We start from the raw sequence: 20,349 nt of genomic DNA, 5'->3' as shown, positions 1-20,349 counted from the left end.
CCCACCTCTCCTACCCTCAGAGCTAGTACTCGCAAGCCTTTGATAAAGAAATACTTTATATCTAGAAGGATAATATATCACTTTAAGACAACTAACCTGAGAAATCACTTGATAAGAATAGCATTTAAACACTACTGTTAACCTGAGACATAGATATTTCTATCCCCCAGAAAAGACATGAGATATTAATAATTATTATTGTGACTACTATAAAGGAATAATAAAACCAACTTATTATTGTGGTGAGTGAACTCCTGCTTCCTGAAGGCATTAAAATCTGCTGAACAATATACCAAGATAGGCTTGAGCTATCCATGTTGTCTTGAGAGTTGAATGTGTGGGAGCGAGTGTGGAGGAGACAGTTGGTGGAACATTCAGTAGAGGTGATAAAGAGGCAAATGAGGGGAAAGGTAAAATAAATATGTGAGACTTGGGGTGCTATAAGAAAGCTTGTGCATCCTTAAATTCGTGGATTCTAAGTTGTCTGTCAAAACTTTTCTTTTGTAAAAACCATATTCCAGTTTTAAGTTTGAAAGATACTTTGGTGCAACCTTTTTTACTTCCTTAACAATTCAGAGACCTCCATGATGGAAGAGCCAAGTTTCCTGCAAGAGTTAAGTCAACCTAAAACTTGGAAGGAAGTGACTGATGGATCAAAATGTAGTTCTCATGAGGATACCAATAAAAACATTAACTCTGATGTAAGTTAATCAAAGAGAATCATAAAAATATTATCTTCCTGACATTTATAGTGAAAGAAAATTGAGACTCTGGTTTATCTTCTTACATTTATAGTTTATATTTCATCTTATGTTACTCTATATCTTCTTTAGTATGCAGCAGTACTGCAGGGTAATACATAATTTCCATCCAAAACAGTTTTTCTAGAAGTTTAAGATATTATAGTAAATCACAAGATAAGTAGTTTCATGCTGAAATAGTATTTTGCATGGTACACTGAATAAATTATTATACCTGAACCTGGTCATATGCTGAGGCTTCACATTCAATATATCAAGGAATCCTTAAAAACTCTAGACAATACACCTATTAAAAAGAAATATGCCCATGTTTTCCTTCTATTCATAAATTCACCCTTCCTACCTCTATGAATAATATGTGTTAGAGCCACCAATTACCTCAGTCTTGAATCTGAAGTGAAAATGAAAGTCGCTCAGTCGTGTCCGACTCTTTGTGTCCCCATGGACTATATGTCCATGGAATCCTCCAGGTCAGAATACTAAAGTGGGTAGCCATTCCATTCTCCAGGGGATCTTCCCAACCCAGGGATCAAACCCAGATCTCCCACATTGCAGGCAGATTCTTTACCAGCTGAGCCATCAGGGAAGCCTAAGGAGACTGGAATGGATAGTCTATCCCTTCTCCACGGGATCTTCCTGACCCAAGAATCGAACTGGGGTCTCTTGCATTGCAGGCGGATTCTTAACCAGCTGAGTTACCAGGGAGGCCCAGCCTTGAATCTGAAAGAATATCTAAGGATCCATTACCAATAAAATTATTTTTAATTTCCATTTGAAAAACATATTTATTAAAAATATAGTTGGAAATGATGTGCTTTCCAATATTTTCCCAATGTTACTTTCAGTTCAGTTCCGTCACTCAGTCATGTCCAACTCTTTCTGACCCCACGGACTGCAGCACGCCAGGTTTCCCTGTCCATCACCCACTCCCAGAGTTTGCTCAGACTCATGTCCATTGAGTCGGTGATGCCGTCCAACCATCTCCTCCTCCGTCGTCCGCTTCTGCTCCTGCCCTCAATCTTTCCCAGCACCAGGGTCTTTTCCAATGAGTCATCTCTTCACATGAGGTGGCCAAAGTATTGGAGTTTCAGCTTCAGCATCAGTCCTTCCAATGAATATTCAGGATTGATTTCCTTTAGGATTGACTGTTGAATCTCCTTGCAGTCCAAGGGACTCTCAAGAGTCTTCTCCAACACCACAGCTCAAAAGCATCAGTTCTTCAGTGCTCAGCTTTCTTTATAGTCCAACTCTCACATCTATACATGAATACTGGAAAAACCATAGCATTAACTAAACAGACATTTGTTGGCAAAGTAATGTCTCGGCTTGTTAATATGCTGTCTAGGTTGGTCATAGCTTTTCTTCCAAGGAGCAAGCATCTTTTAATTTCATGGCTGAAGTCACCATCTGCAGTGATTTTGGAACCCAAGAAAATAAAGTCTCTCACTGTTTCCATTGTTTCCCCATCTATTTGCCATGAAGTGATAGGACCGGATGTCATGATCTTCGTTTTTTGAATGTTGAGTTTTAAGCAAGCTTTTTCACTCTCCTCTTTCACTTTCATCAAGAAGCTCTTTAGTTTATCTTTGCTTTCTGCCATAAGAGTGGCGTCACCTGCGTATGTGAGCTTATTGATATTTCTCCCAGCAATCTTGATTCCTGTTTGTGCTTCATCCAGCCGAGCATTTCGCATGATGCATAGAAGTTAAATAAGCAGGGTGACAATATACAGCCTTGATGTACACATTTCCTAGTTTGGAACCAGTCTGTTGTTCCATGTCCAGTTCTAACTGTTGCTTCTTGACCTGCATACAGATTTTTCAGGAGGCAGGTGAGATGGTCTGGTATTCCCATCTCTTGAAGAATTTTCCACAGTTTGTTGTGATCTACACAAAGGCTTTGGCGTAATCAATAAAGCAGATTTTTTCTGATATCTTCTGGCTTTTTCTATGATCCAACAGATGTTGGCAATTTGATCTCTGGTTGCTCTGCCTTTTCTAAATCCAGTTTGAACATCTGGAAGTTCACGGTTCACATACTGTTGAAGCCTGGCTTGGAGAATTTTGAGCACTACTTTGCTAGAGTGTGAGATGAGTGCAGTTGTGCAGTAGTTTGAACATTCTTTCTTTCTTTACCTGAATTTATGCTTTAGCCTTCAATTCCTTTCTTATTCTACTTTCAGAAATGGTGAACAGATAAGAAATATAGTCAGGAATGGAATCACAGTTAATTTGAATACACAGAAAAATGTTGATTCTGATTAATCATTTTCAAATCTTTCAAAAATTCAAACAATTTTTATGTAAATTAACTGCATAATAGAAACTATCTAAAATGTGGAATATTCACAGAAATTAAAAGGGAAAACATGATAGGGCTCCGCAAACATGTATATTAAAGAATCAAATGCACCCTGTTATACTCATGCTACTGAACTGAACTGGACTGATACTCATGCAAAATTTTTAAAGCTAAAGTGAAAAGTCAAGTAAGCTATATTGTAGGAAGCTTCTAACTTAATCACAATCATAGATGACAGCTGGGGAATGAAGCTTGGAGACAGGTTGAAGATGAAAAGGGGGCCAACAGCTTCTACAGCAATGAGGAAGGAGCAGTGGGGAATGGAGAATTTCTCTTCTTCTTCCACTTCCCTTCCAGCGGACACAGTTTTTCTTCCCTCTTGCCATTGGCAGCTCCAGCAGCAGTGACAGGAATCCTGTCATAGCCCTAGGAAGGGATATTAATAGTGCTTCTCCCATTCTCGTTCCCTCTGCTTACAGTTCTTCCTCTGCCACCTGGTTCTGGCATGAAAATAAAGGTAGGGGACGAGGGCAAGGACAGACTCCTTCAAAAGACATGGTCTCAGATGCACAGCAGCAGAGACTTTTGATATGAGGTTTGTGGTAGTGACAGAAATAGAAGAAAAAAGATATTGGAAGAACAAGAATATAAGATATAATATAGGATATAGGAATAGGATATAGGAGGAAAAAAGCAAGGAGGGCAGAACATGCAAGTTCTTCATGTGTGGGAGGCATAAAGAAAACAGGAATATTTAAGTCTGGGATATTTCAGAAATGATATTTTGAGAATGCAGATAGTATTTTAAATTAGTTTTAGAAATGAGCATCCATGTGATTAAATCATTTAACAAAATGAGATTGTTCCTGTGATGACTACTACTACTGTGATGACTTACCTATATTTCCCGAATTTGCTTTAGCAGGATATTGTTGAAATGGTGTCTTCAGCTGCTGAGGAATCATCTTCAACAAATGCCATCTTGGCACAGGAAATTGAAAATTGTCCAATGGAATTGGTAAATAGATGTATAGTCTTGAGAATGTTCTTTAAAACTTTGTTCCTAAATAGTTAACACCTTATTTACCCCAAAATTATTTTTAGCTGTCATGTTACTTTCTAAAATTGCAGTTTAAATTTGTGATCTTAACAAAGATGTGTATGATTAGCTTGACAGAGCATATGTAGAGTTGCTTTGATCTTTTATTCTTTCTTTGATTTATTTTAAAATTTTAAGTAATGCTTTTAAAGGTAAGAGATTTTTATGCTTATCAAATATAGTCCTGGTTAAAATATTGAGAGTCATTTTTTTAAGTTATTCTTAAAACATCTCTAAAGAAACAGAGCTGTATCAGGGGTATGCCTTAAGACATTTGAAATTTCATTTTTCAAATGAAAAAAATGTTCTGACTTCTAGAGATCAGAAAAAGGGAATGGTCTTTACTGACCATTTCCCATTCCTGACTGTATTTCTTATCTGTTCTCCATTTGTGGAAATAGAATAAGAATGGAATTGAAGATTAAAGCATAAACTTCGGGTAAAGGAATAAAAGGTTCAAAGGGGATGGTCTGCGCAGAGGACCACAAGTCAATAGCAAAGCCTGAGCTAATATCTGACTCACCTGACTCCACAGAGATTACTGTCTCCTTTCTATAATCCCTGTCCCACAGTGCTGAAGGCATTTTTAAGATTGTAATAAATTTTGACAGAAAGTTTCTTGGTAAATAATATTGAAGCACCTACTAATGCCTAATGTTAGTTTGTTTTCAGATAAATTATAATGAGTTCCAAGTCTATTAAATTGGATTTTTTTTATATGACTGAATTCTCTGGATAATCTAGGACAGAATAAATACCTGAAATTTTTACCTGAAACGTCCAAACAGCTGAACCAGAAGACAGCTGAGTTACTTTCACCTTTCTCTTTGCTTCTAGACACAGGATATTTTCACATTTGGTCAAGAAAACCATAACATAGCACAAGTTCAACTGTTTTAATAATCAACTAGGCTTTCCACACAATGGACTCAGCTGTAGGATATCCAGATAGATCAAGTAGACAGGCTTCAGCAAAGTGTACAGACGACTTTTTCTGAGGCTTTTCCTGGTTAGTTTAGTTGTGCAATATAAATGAAGCTGCAGTCTCATCGGTCTTTAACAAGGAGTTGGGCCATTACTTTTCACATTTGAAAAGTAGCTTTTGTGTATTTAACAATAAAATAAAACATTAGTAATGGGGTGAACTAATTTATCCCAGAATCAACCAGTAAGGAATAAACTTAAATTTTACCTAGAAGAATTTAGAAAACTCTTCAGAATAATATTGACCATATTTTCAGATCAGTCTCTTTGAAATGTAATAAAGGATGCTGTATAGGCAGAACCAGAAAGCCAGTGCAGCTGGCAGGACTGGGGACTTGGCAGTCCCTTTAGCCTTAGATGATTTAAAATATCATATAGGATATTCTGAAGCTTTCTGAAGTCATCTTGGAGTTGATGAAATTGAAAGCACTGTTAGGAAGTGTCTGGGCTCCAGAGGTATACATGAAAGCTTGACAAACAGTGGAGCTGTGATAAGGGTAACACAGAAGCTGTTAGGTTGCATGATAACAGAGATAACATAGGAAAAATTATAAAGTATTAATAGGTCAAATCTGTGCCACTTGCCCATGCCCACCCCCCGCCCCAGACCCTTTGTAGGCATGCTTTTTTATCAGACTTATCAGCACCTGTCCTATGCTCAGTTCTGTTCTCAGTTTATAAGTTGTTAGTTGGTAAGGAAACTTAGAGTGAGTTCCTGTGAAGGGATTTCAAGTCTACAGTTTTTAAATATTACAGTCTTTCTGCAAGTGACTAAAAACTGAAAATAAGATTGAAAAGTTGGATCTATTCACATAACATGAAAGGCAGTGTGTTGATCTTTTTTGGACAAGGCACCCTTGAAATTTGAAAGGTTCCTAACCCAATTGGACACAACTCACTAAACATCAGTTATTGTTAGAACCTTTATATCACCAGATAAATTCAAATAAACATCTTTACAGTGCAGTTCTTCTCTAGCTTTATGTTTACTCCTGTCATCTGAGTTCAGATTGACCAGAGCTGAGACAGTCCTAGCCAAAAGTGGTCATCTTTACTTTTAAAAGTAAGGGCACAATGCCTGGGATGCATCACCAATACAGATGCAGAATCTCCTACTCTGGAGCCCCTTGTCAGAAGATAGCCTGGGAGCATAGATATCAGGCTATAAAAACTGAGCTGTATCTGTTTGTTAGTCTTATTCTCTCAACTGCAGATGATAACCTCCTTATTTGGCAGGACCCCATGTTAACGGTTGTGTGTCTTGTATTTCTACACTATGGTTGGCAGATAGTAAACATTCAGTAACTTTTGATTAAGGTAAATATTTTATCAATTATTCAAACAGGAATCATGGGGGAATGAACAAAGCATTGAAGCAGAAAGATGGAATTCAAGAATACTTAAGATGTTACATAGTTTGCAGGTAAGACTTCGTAGGGTTTATCAACACTGTTTTTAGTTTTAAAATAAATAAAAAGTTGAGTTCAGTCCTCTAGATATTAATAAAAATGAAACCATTTTCACTGTGTTCTTATTGAGGCCAAATTACTCTATAGTGAAATTTTTTATAAGCTGTATCAGTCAGTTCAGTTCAGTTCAGTTGCTCAGTCGTGTCCGACTCTTTGTGACCCCATGAATCGCAGCAGACCCCATGAATCGCAGCAGACAGGCCTCCCTGTCCATCACCAACTCCCAGAGTCTACCCAAACCCACGTCCATCGAGTCAGTGATGCCATCCAGCCATCTCATCCTCTGTCGTCCCCTTCTCCTTTTCTGCCCCCAATCCTTCCCAGCATTAGGGTCTTTTCTGATGAGTCATTACTTCGCATGAGGTAACCTAAGTATTGGAGTTTCAGCTTCAACATCAGTCTTTCCAATGAACACCCAGGACTGATCTCCTTTAGGATGGACTGGTTGGATCTTCTTGCAGTCCAAGGGACTCTCAAGAGTCTTCTCCAACACCACAGTTCAAAAGCATCAATTCTTTGGCACTCAGCTTTCTTTATAGCCCAACTCTCACATCCATACATGACTACTGGAAAAACCATAGCCTTGACTAGACAGACCTTTGTTGGCAAAGTAATGTCTCTGCTTTTAAATATGCTATCTAGGTTGGTCATAACTTTCCTTCCAAGGAGTAAGCGTCTTTTAATTTCATGGCTGCAATCACCATCTGCAGTGATTGTGGAGCCCCAAAAAATAAAGTCTGACACTGTTTCCATTGTTTCCCCACCTACTTGCCATGAAGTGATGGGACCAGATGCCATGATCTTAATTTTCTGAATGTTGAGCTTTAAGCCAACTTTTTCACTCTCCTCTTTCACTTTCCTCAAGAGGCTCTTTAGTTCTTCTTCACTTTGTGCCATAAGGGTGGAGTCATCTGCATATCTGAGGTTATTGATATTTCTCCTGGCAATCTTGATTCCAGCTTGTGCTTCCTCCAGCCCAGCGTTTCTCATGATGTACTCTGCATATAAGTTAAATAAGCAGAATGACAATATACAGCCTTGACGTACTCCTTTTCCTATTTGGAACCAGTCTGTTGTTCCATGTCCAGTTTTAACTGTTGCTTCCTGACCTGCATACAGATTTCTCAGGAAGCAGGTCTGGTGCTCTGATATTCCCATCTTTTGAAGAATTTTCCAGTTTATTGTGATCCACACAGTCAAAGGCTTTGGCATAGCCAGTAAAGCAGAAGTAGATGTTTTTCTGGAACTCTCTTGCTTTTTCGATGATCCAACAGATGTTGTCAGTTTGATCTCTGGTTCCTCTGCCTTTTCTAAATCCAGCTTAAACATCTGGAAATTCACGGTTCACGTACTATTGAAGCCTGGCTTGGAGAATTTTGAGCAGTACTTTGGAGCATGTGAAATGAGTGCAATTGCGTGGTAGTTTAAGCATTCTTTGGCATTGCCTTTCTTTGGGATTGGAATGAAAACTGACCCTTTCCAGTTCTGTGGCCACTGCTAAGTTTTCCAAATTTGCTGGCATATTGAGTGTAGCACTTTCACAACATCATCTTTTAGGATTTGAGATAGCTCAACTTGTCTATGGCCATACCACCCTGAACGTGCCAGATCTCGTCTGAAATAGCTCAACTGGAATTCCATCACCTCCACTGGCTTTGTTCTTAGTGATGCTTCCTAAGACCCACTTAACTTTGCATTCCAGGATATCTGGCTCTAAGTGAGTGATCACACCATCATGATTATCTGGGTCGGGAAGATCTTTTTTGTATAGCTCTTCTGTGTATTCTTGCCACCTCTTCTTAATATCTTCTGCTTCTGTTAGGTCCATACCATTTCTGTCCTTTATTGAGCCCATCTTTGCATGAAGTGTTCTCTTGGTATCTCTAATTTTCTTGAAGAGATCTCTAGTCTTTCCCATTCTATAGTTTTCCTCTATTTCTTTGCATTGATTACTGAGGAAGCTTTCTTATCTCTCCTTGCTATTCTTTGGAACTCTGCATTCAAATCGGTGTATCTTTCCTTTTCTCCTTTGCCTTTTGCTTCTGTTCTCTTCACAGCTCTTTGTAAGGCCTCCTCAGACAACCATTTTGCCTTTTTGCATTTCTTTTTCTTGGGGACGGTCTTGATTTCCTGACCCCTGTACAATGTCATGAACCTCCATCCATAGTTCTTCTTTATTGCTCTCTAGAAGATTTCTTCAGCTTTATCCTCATCTTTATAATTTTTTTGTTTTCCAGGAGTTTTTTTCTCAGTTTTTAATTATTAATTATTTTATTTTTAAATTATTTTATTTTATAGCATATGAACAGCTACCCACTCCAGTATTCTGGCTTGGAGAATTCCATGGACTGTATAGTCCATGGGGTCACAAAGAGTCGGACACTACTGAGTGACTCTCACAATCTATTTATTTATATTTAATAGTTTTATTGAAGTATGATTAACATAACAATAAACCACACCTATTTAAAAATATACAGTTAGATAAATTTTGATGTATGTGTATACCAAGGGAAACTCACCACAGTCAAGATAGTGAACATATCTATAATCTCCAGAAGTTTCCTTGTGTCTCTTGATAATCCCTTGTTTCACGTTCCCCACTGGTCCCCCTCCCCCAGACCCCAGCAACCACTGATCTGTTTTCTCTCAATAGCATCCTAATCATTTTTTGTGGATGGTATCTTCTCTTAATTTTCAGAGGTTATAGCTTTCTTCTACTGCCCACATTGTCTGTTTCCTTAGTGATTCTCTTAGATATTAGAAATTTTATCCAAGTGTTTAATAGATCTTTGGTTTTTGTTTAAGAATGAGACAACAAAAAGCTGATTGGAGGTTATATAAGCATGAGTGGGGCTTATAGCCTTGTTGTCTTCATAGCACGATAATTTTGGGTGTCCCCACCCCTGCCAATACATACGCACACAGATGTCATGATCTATAGAATTTTTTTCCTTGGAATGGTCTATTTTTGCATGGTCAGATCTACTGTCTAGAAGATATAAGCATGACGTCCGTGGTTGAGGAACCAAAAGGGTGTAAGGGAAAAGCTGGCGGTCTCACTGTTTAGACATTAGAATTTCTCTTAATCCCCCAGTTTGTAATACTTCTCCTCCACTATCCACAGTGCCTCATATCCCAAGTCTAAAACCTCATGGTTGGTATCTCCAGAAAGACAACTAATGGTCTCCTGGCTCTGTGAGGTGGTGGAGTAAACCTGAGGGTCTAATTGTTTCCAAGTAGCCTTTTAAGGAATTCTCATGTTTTTAACTTCACACTTCATTTCTAGCTTATGACATACTGCTGCCTATAATCACTGAATTTTTCCTAGGTTTTGTTTCTTTTAGGGGTTTTGTTTCTGTTTTATTCAAATGTGTTTGTTGGGATGGTTTCCCACTCATCTTGATTTTGGATTCTTTGGTGCTACTTCTGTCTGAAGCAGCATCCTTCAGTAAGCCTTGATTTTATTCCTGTAGGGTGGCAAGAACAAGGAGCAGCCAACACACAAAACTACTAGTGTTTGTGCACGGCTAGAGCCAGTGGTGATTTTATAGTATCCTGGGCATTTCACATCCATAGAGTAGGAATTGGGGCTCTGGATCAAGTGCTTCTTCCTGTGTTTCCTCTTCTCTTTCGGAGAAGGATGAAGGAGATCCTTTGCAAGAGGCATGTTCTCATGGGAAGGTTTTCACTAGTAGAAATGCTTTTTTCCCACAGTTTTCATCTCTTATTGTACTTACACTCAAATTTCACCATTAAATACTGAGCATAAGTAAATGCTGGCCTTATGTACAGACTTTTGAAATGTAAAGATAAATAGATGACTGGCTTTAACAATGTGATATAATAGACACTGTAAAATATATTAAACAATTAGAGAAGCTAGAGGGAAAGTAAAGTTCTGTCTATATACATTTACACATTTAGTGGCACAAATAAACTCTATAGGGAGAGGAAGACAGATGTGAAGCTTTGAGTTGCAGTTGGAGGAAAAACCCATTTGGGACTGAACTGAGAGGTCCTTGGTTGCTGACAGAATCTCCCCTGACTTCAGACTTTAGACAAACTAGTAAGTTTTTTGATTGGCATACAAAAACCACTGAATTGTGTAAAATCCCTATTAGTCATGAGAAATAAAAGGAACAAGATTGATTAAGGAATTGGCATATGCCAATTTGGGTCATAGGGTCTGGCCAGTCAGAAGTAAGCAGGGCTGGCTAGAGGCTGAAAATCCATTGGATGTTGCAGTTCACTAATCTCAGTCTAGAGGTTACTACATTCCTCAAAAATTCTTGTTCTCCAAGTAAGTTCCTAAAATGCTTTCCATAAGCAGGGTTTAGATTCTGTATCTGTATCTTTTGCTGGCTATCCTCTCTACTGGCATTTAGGTTTCAGCTTTCTCTACGTCTGATAAGTCTTCCACTTTGTATTTCTCTTCTTCCTTTATTTCTTTACCTTCATTTTAGAGGAGCTCCTGGAGGAAACAGAATAATCCTCTCAGGGTGTTTTTCAAAAGGATTCTTGAAATTTACAAGGCTGTCCCTGCTCTCTCCCTGGGGAAAACCAACCAATCCACATCTTGTCTCCTTCAAAGAGAGGGAATAAATGAAGGCTTGGCATGCCATCTCAAGGGTTGCTGACACTGTGCTACTCCTTTGGTTGAGATTAAAGTATGATAAAATATGTAACTTGTCAATTTGTTAAAAGTTAGTGTTGGTTGCTCACTTGTGTCTGACTTTTTGTGACCCCATGAACTGTAGCCCACTAGGCTCCTCTCTCTATTAAATTCTGCAGGTAAGAATACTGGAGTGGGTAGAGTCATTCCATTCTCCAGGGGATCTTCCCAAGCCAGGGACTGAACCTGTGTCTCATGCATTATAGGCAGATTCTTTACCATCTGAGCCACCAGTTAAATGTTATGGACTGGCAAAAAAAAAAAAAACCCTTTTATATGGTCTTTTTAAAAAAAAAAAAGCTTCACAGCTACCAAATTAGTACAATTGTCACAGGGATACTGGTCAGTATTAACCATAGTATTTCTAACTAAAACACAATACTCCTACTCTAGAAATCTGATTCCAAGTGCAGTCTAATTAAATATTTTATTGTACCTCAGTTTTTCAAGTGAACCAATGTAGTGAACCAATGTCTTTTTAATCTGTGCAAAGAAACTGGGAGATGTTTATTTAGTCATATTCCCCTGCCATTGCATTTACCACTAGAGTTGTTTAGTTAACCCCACACTGCAGTACCTATAAAATAAACCTGATGGGCTGATAATCGTTATTTTTGAAGATTCCCAAGGTCCTGTGGACTTTTTTCTGCCTGCAAGTCTCAATTAATTGCACTTTCCGCATGAGTCATTTATGTTAACATCAATAGACCTAACATCTGTATAGCACATTAGAAATTTGTGTAACACTTTAGAGTTCTTTTGCGTGTATTTTCTCAATGAACCAAGCTGTGCTCAATGACCTATGTTTTTTTTATGTTCTAATGAATCATTTGCATTTCTCCATTTAAGAATTTCAGTCACTTATCAAAAATACCAATATTTGTTGTTCATTATACATCCACAGCCTGCTTTGTTTCTAATGATCTTATTTCCCTTTCCTCTTTCATAATTGTTTTCCCAGGAATCCAACAAGATGGGAATGCAGTACTTTAGTCTGATGAAGCTCTGCAGAAATAGTGACCGAAAACAAACTGCTGCCAAATTCTATAGCTTTCTTGTCCTAAAAAAACAGCAGGCTATTGAGCTGAGCCAGAGTGCTCCCTATGCAGATATTATAGCTACAGTGGGACCAATGTTCCATAAAATGTGAAGGAAATCCAGAACATGCAGATTTATGTCATCATTGGAATTTCTGTATAGATTGTTCAGTTTAATGCAAAAGCCGTCTGGAAGCAGCTGAAGGTCTGATCCGTTTCGTAGATAGGTTGAGCTCATATTTCATAGATAGATAGGTTGAGCTCATATTTCCTCTTTGTAAGTTCAGAGTAATCATAGACATAATTAGAAACCTATATGCTTCCAGATATAATTGTAGCTAAGTAATATTTTTAACTTAGTTGACTTGAATGCATATTATTTACCATTTCCTTGACTTGAATGTTGCATTTAGGATACATTTTAAAAATACTTTGTGTCTTCAAGGATTTTTATAAAGTGGATTATTTACTTAAATTTTCTAATTTAATAATTATTAATTATTAATAAATATTAGTAATTAATAATTAACACTTTCTTATTTCACCACAGATAATAATTTATTTGATTATAATGCATATCACTCTTGATTTGATATAATGCCCTGGCTTTTAATCTAATATCTTAATCGAAGAGTTATAAAATTTTTCTTAGTCTCAAATTATCTGAGTCTAATATAATATGGCTTTAGTCTAATTATAGGTCATGCAACCTGTTTATTTACTATTAATGATTATTATGGCTATCATTTATGTATCAGCAAAACTAACGTTAGAAAAAATTAATGGATGTTTATTCAGCATGTTGTTTTCAGCTATAATTCACGTAAATGTAACTAAAATAAATGTTCTTTATATGGTGTATACTGAGCATTTTTGACATTAAAACCAAAGCTTCTTTTTTCCTAGTTGAAGTTTGAGTTAAGAAATTTTCATGTACTGCTCTGTGAGCTCCATACTATTGTATATGGAATTATGCTGCAGACTAAATTCTAAATGGCCCCTTTGAATGTATTAACTATACATTAGTCTATACATTATAAACTATAAGTTTTAGATGTCAAAATTGCCTTTTTAAAAATTTCCTTTAATTTTTAATTAACAAACGGAAGATTGACTTTTTTATTTTAGTGCACAGTTCTATGAATTTTACAGGTATAGATTCCTGTGATCACTATCAGAACCAGGATACCAAAAAAATCCCTTGTACTAACCCTTTATAGTCATACCCTTCCCCCATTCTAGCTCCTGGTAACTACTCTTCTACATGACTATAGTTTTATCTTTTTAAGAATGTCATACAAATGGAATTATATAGTAAGTAACCTTTTTCATACTGACGTCTTGCATTCTATCTTTGAGATTAGTACAAATTGTAGCATGTATCAGGGGTTCAATCCTATGTATTGTTAAGTAGTATTCTGTTGTCTGGATATACCACAGTTTATGTATCCATTTAACTCCTGAAGGACATTTAAATTGTTTAACAATTAAAAATAGAGCTGCTGAATACACCTGTGTACAGTTTTTGTGTGAATATAAGTTTCTAATTCTCTAGGGTAAATACCTAGACTTGGGTCATATAGCCAGTGCATGTTTAACTTTATAAGAAATTAACAAATTATTTTCCAGATGTACCTTTCTGCATTCCTATTAGCAATGTATGTGAGTTCCAGTTGAATTTTTGTTTACTTTTTTATTTTGAGATAACTGTAGGTTCACATGAACTTGTGAAAAACAATACGGATCCTGTATACCCTTCACCCAGTTTCCCCAATGGTAACATCTTACGTATTTATAGTAGAGTATCAGGGAAACTGACATTGATACAGTATACTCACCTTGTTCATATCTCACCAGTTTTACATGCACTCATTTGTTTGTGTGTGTTTAGTTCTATGCAATTGTATTACATAAGTGGCTTCACGTGACCATCACCACAGTCAAGAAATAGAACAGTTCCTTCACAGGAATGACCTGTGTTACTTTTTTGTAGCTACTGCCACTTCCTTCCTTACTTTCTTCCCTAGCCCCTGAAGACGTTTAGCCTGTTCTCCATCTTTATAATTTTGTCATTATAATAAAGTTGACTTTTGCAGGTTAATTTTATACCCTGTTACAGTTACAGTTCAGTCTCTCAGTCGTGTCCTACTGTTTGCGACCCCATGAACCAGGCCTCCCTGTCCGTCACCAACTCCCGGAGTTCACCCAAACTCATGTCCATTGAGTCGGTGATGTCATCCAACCATCTCATCCTCTGTCGTCCCCTTCTTCTCCTGCCCTCAATCTTTCCCAACATCAGGGTCTTTTCAAATGAGTCAGCTCTTCACATCAGGTGGCTAAAATATTGGAGTTTCAGCTTCAACATCAGTCCTTCTAATGAACACCCAGGACTGATCTCCTTTAGGATGGATTGGGTGGATCTCCTTGCAGTCCAAGGAACTCTCAAGAGTCTTCTCCAACACCACAGTTCAAAAGCATCAGTTCTTTGGCACTCAGCTTTCTTTATAGCCCAACTCTCACATCCATACATGACTACTGGAAAAACCATAGCCTTGACTAGACAGACCTTTGTTGGCAAAGTAATGTCTCTGCTTTTAAATATGCTATCTAGGTTGGTCATAACTTTCCTTCCAAGGAGTAAGCGTCTTTTAATTTCATGGCTGCAATCACCATCTGCAGTGATTGTGGAGCCCAAAAACATGAAGTCTGACACTGGTTCCACTGTTTCCCCACCTATTTGCCATGAAGTGATGGGACCAGATGCCATGATCTTAGTTTTCTGAATGTTGAGCTTTAAGCCAACTTTTTCACTCTCCTCTTTCACTTTCCTCAAGAGGCTCTTTAGTTCTTCTTCACTTTGTGCCATAAGGGTGGAGTCATCTGCATATCTGAGGTTATTGATATTTCTCCTGGCAATCTTGATTCCAGCTTGTGCTTCCTCCAGCCCAGCATTTCTCATGATGTATTCTGCATATAAGTCAAATAAGCAGGGTGACAATATACAGCCTTGACGTACTCCTTTTCCTATTTGGAACCAGTCTGTTGTTCCATGTCCAGCTCTAACTGTTGCTTCCTGACCTGCATACAGGTTTCTCAAGAGGCAGGTCGGGTGGTCTGGTATTCCCATCTCTTTCAGAATTTTCCAGTTTATTGTGATCCACACAGTCAAAGGCTTTGGCATAGTCAATAAAGCAGAAGTAGATGTTTTTCTGGAACTCTCTTCCTTTTTCTATGATCCAGCGTTTATCTATGTTATAGAATGTATCTGTACTTCATTCCTTTTAATGGCTAAATTAGTATTCCATTATATGGATATTTGTTTTATTTATCCATTCGTCAGTTGGTAGATGTGGCTTGTTTCCATTTTATTGTTGTTGTTTTTTCCATTTTTTACTATTATGAATAATGTTGCTGTGAACAAGAGTTTGTTAGTTACAAGTTTTTGTGTATGCATGTTTTAATCTTTCTTGGATATATACATAGGAGTAGAATTTCTGAGTCAAATGATAATTTTATGTTTAACTATTAAAGGAATTTGGAGAAGGAAATGGCAACCCACTCCAGTATTCTTGCCTAGAGAATCCCACGGACAGAGGAGTGCGGGGGGCTGCTGTCCATAGGGTCGCAGAGAGTCGGACACAACTGAAGCGACTTAGCATGCATGCATGCATTGGAGAAGGACATGGCAACCCATTCCAATATTCTTGCCTGGAGAATCTCAGGGACAGAGGAGCCTGGTGGGCTGATGTCTATGGGGTCGCACAGAGTCGGACATGACTGAAGCGACTTAGCAGCAGCAGCAGCGTTAAAGGCATTATCAAACTGTTTTACAAAGTATCTGTGCCTTTTTACATTTCTACCAACAATGTATGAGTTCCAATTTCTCTATATTTTCACCAGTACTTGTTATTGCCCCCTTTTTTGATTATAGCTATCCTATTGGAGAAGGAAATGGCAACCCACTCCAGTATTCTTGCCTGGAGAATCCCAGGGATGGAGGAGCCTGGTGGGCTGCCGTCTATGGGGTCGCACAGAGTCAGACACGACTGAAGCGACTTAGCAGCAGCAGTGAGTTTTAAGTAATATCTCATGGTTTTGATTTCATTTTCCTAATAACTAATGATGTTAAGCATCTTTCCATATGGACTTGCTAGCATTTTGTTTAGGATTTTTGCATCTGTGTTCATGAGGGGCATTGGTCTGTCTGTATTTGTCTTTTCTTGTACTGTCTTTTTCTGATCTTAGGATCAGGATGGTACTGACCTCATAAAAATTATGAGGTCAGTTGGAACAATTGGAAATTGTTTCTTCCTATTTTATTTTTCTGTGAAAAGACTATGCAGAGTTTGTACTATTTCTTCTTTAAGTGAATGGTTGAATTAACCCATGAAACCATCTGGATCTGGAGATTTATATTTTGAAACGTTTTGAACTATGAATTCAATTTTTTAAATAATTGTAAGGCTATGCAGTTATCTATTTCATTTTAGGTGAGTTTTACTGGTTTGTGGTTTCCAAAGAATTGTTCCCTTTCATCTAAATTGTGTAGTTTTTTGGAATGTTCCCTGATTATCCTTTTAATGTCTGCAGGGTCCATAGTAATAACTCCTCTTTCATTCTAGATATTGTTAATTTCTGTCTTCTTTTTTCTTTTCAGTCATATTAGGGGCATATTAATTTTATTGGTCTTTTCAAAGCTTTTGGTTTCATTGACTTTCTCCTTTGCTTTTCTTTTTTCAATTTCATTGATTTCTACTGTGATATTATTTCCTTCCTGCAGCTTGCTTTGAGTTTATTTTTCTCTTATTTTTTAGTTTTATTAAGGTGGAAGCTTAATTGATTTGGGACCTTCCTTCTTTAAACATTTAATGCTATTTATTTCCATCCAAGCACTGCTTTAAGTTGCATTGCACTAATTTTGATAAGTTGTATTTTCAGTTTTGTTTAGTTCAAAATATTTTCTAATTTCCCTTGAAACTTCCCCTTTAACTTGTGGATTATTTAGAAGTATGTTGTTTAATTTTCAAGGGAGAATTTCCTGTTACCTTTATGTAATTATTCTATTCATTATGATCTGAGAACATACTTTAAATGATTTTGATTCTTTTAAATTTATTAACGTTTGTTTTATGATCTAGTATAGCGTCTGTCTTGAAAACAACATGTTCTGTAGTCGATAGGTGGACTGTTCTATAAATGTCAATTGAACCTAGTTGTAATAGTGCATTTCAGTCCTTCCATATCCTCGCTTATTTTCTGTCTACTAGTTCTACTGATTACAGAAAAAGGAGTGTTTGTGTCTGCAGCTATAATTGTGAATCTATTTCTCCATGCAGTTCTGACAGGTTTTGCTTCATGTATTTTGAAGCTCTTCTACAATTATTTACAATTATTATATCTTCCTGGTAAAGTAACTCTTTTACTTTTGTATAATGGGTCCTTTGTCTCTCGTAATTTTATTTTCTTTGAAGTCTACATTTTCTTATATTAAGTCATTCCAGCTCTCCTTTGATTAGTATTACAGTGTATCTTTCCCCATATTTTACTTTTAGCCTACCTACATCATTCTTTAAAGTGAGTTTCTTATGGAAAGCATCTAATTAAGTCATTTTTAAGTCCATCCTGATAATCTCTGTTTAGTTGATGTGTTTCTACATTTAATGTAAATACTGACATGTTTGGATTTAGATCTGCCATCTTATTATTTGTTTACTATTTGTGTCTTCTATTTCTCACTTCTGTTTCCTCCTTTCTTGCCTTCTTTTGGAATATCTGAACTTTTTTTTAGAATGCCATATAATTTATCTGTTTGGTTTTTTTTTTTTTAGTATATCTTTTGTTGTAGATATTTTTAAATGGTAACTCTAAGGATTAAAAATTAAATTTTTAAATTTTCACACTACTTAGAATCAATATTTTACCGCCTTGAGTGAAGTGTAGAAACTTTGTATCATTTAAGTTCCTTTAGCCTTCCTACTTTATATTGTAATCATAATTGTTTTATATATTACATCTATCTACATTGAAAACCCACTAGACAGTGTTATGATTTTTGCTTTCAACTGTCAAACATATTTTAAAGAATTCAAGAGGAGAATAGCCTATTAAATTTATGATTCTTATTGTCCTTTTCTTCCTGGTGTTCTAACTTTCCTTCTAATATAATTTCCCTTCTGTTTGAAGAATTTTCTTTCACAGTTCTTTCAGAGCAGCTCTGCTGAAAATAAATTTTCTTATCTTGCCTTTATCTTAGAATGTCTTTATTTTACTTTTATTCCTGATGGATATTTTTGCTGTGTGTAGAATCCTGGTTGACTGCTCTTTTCTCTCAGCAATATAAAATTCTTGTTCCATTTTTTTCCTGCCCTTCATGGTTTCAGTTGAGAAATTCACAGTTATTCAAATCATTATTCCTGTGTAAATAACACATAATTTTTCTGTGATTGCTTGCAAGATTTTTCTTTATTCTTAGTTTTCAGTAGTAACCAGAATTATTATTTTTTTATTATTACCCTTATAATGATTTAGTTCATCCTCTTTGGGGTTCACCAGAAAGCTGGAGATTGTAGCTTTATTTATTCCACTCTGTTTTCCTGCCTTCTTCCCACAATTGCACCTGTATCTGGACCCAAATGGTGGGAGGAACAGAAAGAAACAAGACACAAATACCAGCAGAGGCTCACACTCTCAGGCCCACAGCTACTCTGATTGGAGAAGTTTTTTCTCCCTCAGTTTTAGAGACCTATGGGTCCCAGATGTCACAGCCACCACTGCAGGATTTCCTAGGACTGGGTCATGAGATAAGATTAGAGAATAAAAATAAAATTATTTCCCTCACTCACCTTGAGCATTAGGGGTCTCTTTTCCTAACCCTCAAGTCAGAACTAAGCATTTTCTCTGTGTTGATTCCCCAATTCCAGATTTGGGGCTACCTTGAGACCAGGCTGGGGGATACCAGAGGAAGCAAAATTGGTAAATTCACTAGTCAGTGGTGTGTCAAATTCTATCCTTTACCCCATTTTGCCTGCTAGTATTTTCAGAGTCCTCGAAAATGCTACATGCATTTTCTTCAGGTTTATTGTGACATTCAGTGGGAGGAATGTACTTACCCAGAACTGGAACCAGAAATGCTTTTGAAAATAAACAAATTTAAGTATTTCTCAATTTGTACAAAACAAAAGCAAAACTACTAGTTTCTTTTGAATAATTCATTTTGTGTTTAAAATCCTCATTGCTTACAATTTCTATTGTAACTAAACATTGGCTATCTTCTTCTCAATCACATGCTTTATGTTGCTGAGGAGTCTTTGCTAGCTAACACCATCCCAGAGGACAGTAATGTGGATAGAGATCCTCTGTCTTCTGGGGGGTGAAGTTCCTTATGGATTTTTCTGGGAAATGTCGTCTTCTAAGTATCAAGGAAAAAAACATGAGGACAGACAAAAAATATTTTTAAATGAGGATTTCAGAAATTATCTCCTGATAAACAAACAATAATTACATGGCTTCCTTTGGTTTTGCTTTAAGTGTAAGTAAGTCACTTATATAATTTAGGTGGACTTTAGAGCAGATAAAATGTTCCATCAATTAACTTGCTGATTTAGCATTAGGTTTTTGTTTTTTAGACAGCAGGCCTTAATTTACATGGCTTTTTCAACTAGAATTTCCTATTCCTACTATGATTGCTCTGTCATATTTTTCCACGAAGCATAATATAATACAGCCATCTGATAGAAGAATTCAGTTTAAATGAATGAGGGGTAAATATAACCAATGCCAAAAAATTTATAGGCATTTTTTGCAAAATTATATGTATTGTTACAGAATGATGGATTTACCACAAATCAGAGCTACAAAAAAAGATTTAACTCTGAAAAGTAACAGTTCACTTAAAATAATTATTTCTTATTATATATAGTATATTGTAAATATTATAATTATGTGTTGTAAATATTAACTATTTCTTACCAGGCCAGTATTGCAGAGTCATGATATGAGGTCAGAGAATTCACTTTACAAATAC

General features: G+C 36.7%; 1 protein-coding gene across 3 annotated transcripts in view; it reads left to right on the top strand.

The window, feature by feature from the left end:
• Window positions 1-12,439, top strand: part of RAD21L1 (RAD21 cohesin complex component like 1) — a 34,346-nt gene extending 21,907 nt beyond the window's left edge. For 2 of the 3 annotated variants that reach the window (XM_061125815.1, XM_061125813.1), the window contains 4 exons: window positions 577-701; window positions 3,985-4,080; window positions 6,491-6,568; window positions 12,251-12,439. In XM_061125815.1, the coding sequence (XP_060981798.1) occupies window positions 577-701; window positions 3,985-4,080; window positions 6,491-6,568; window positions 12,251-12,439 (488 nt within the window). The remainder of the gene's footprint in view (window positions 1-576; window positions 702-3,984; window positions 4,081-6,490; window positions 6,569-12,250) is intronic. The other variant, XM_061125814.1, reaches the window with a different exon arrangement.
• Window positions 12,440-20,349: the final 7,910 nt, after the last annotated feature.

The sequence above is a fragment of the Dama dama genome, chromosome 23 (genome assembly GCF_033118175.1).
Source record: "Dama dama isolate Ldn47 chromosome 23, ASM3311817v1, whole genome shotgun sequence".
NCBI classification, from domain to species: Eukaryota; Metazoa; Chordata; class Mammalia; order Artiodactyla; family Cervidae; genus Dama; species Dama dama.
This window is presented reverse-complemented; position numbering and strand designations above follow the sequence as displayed.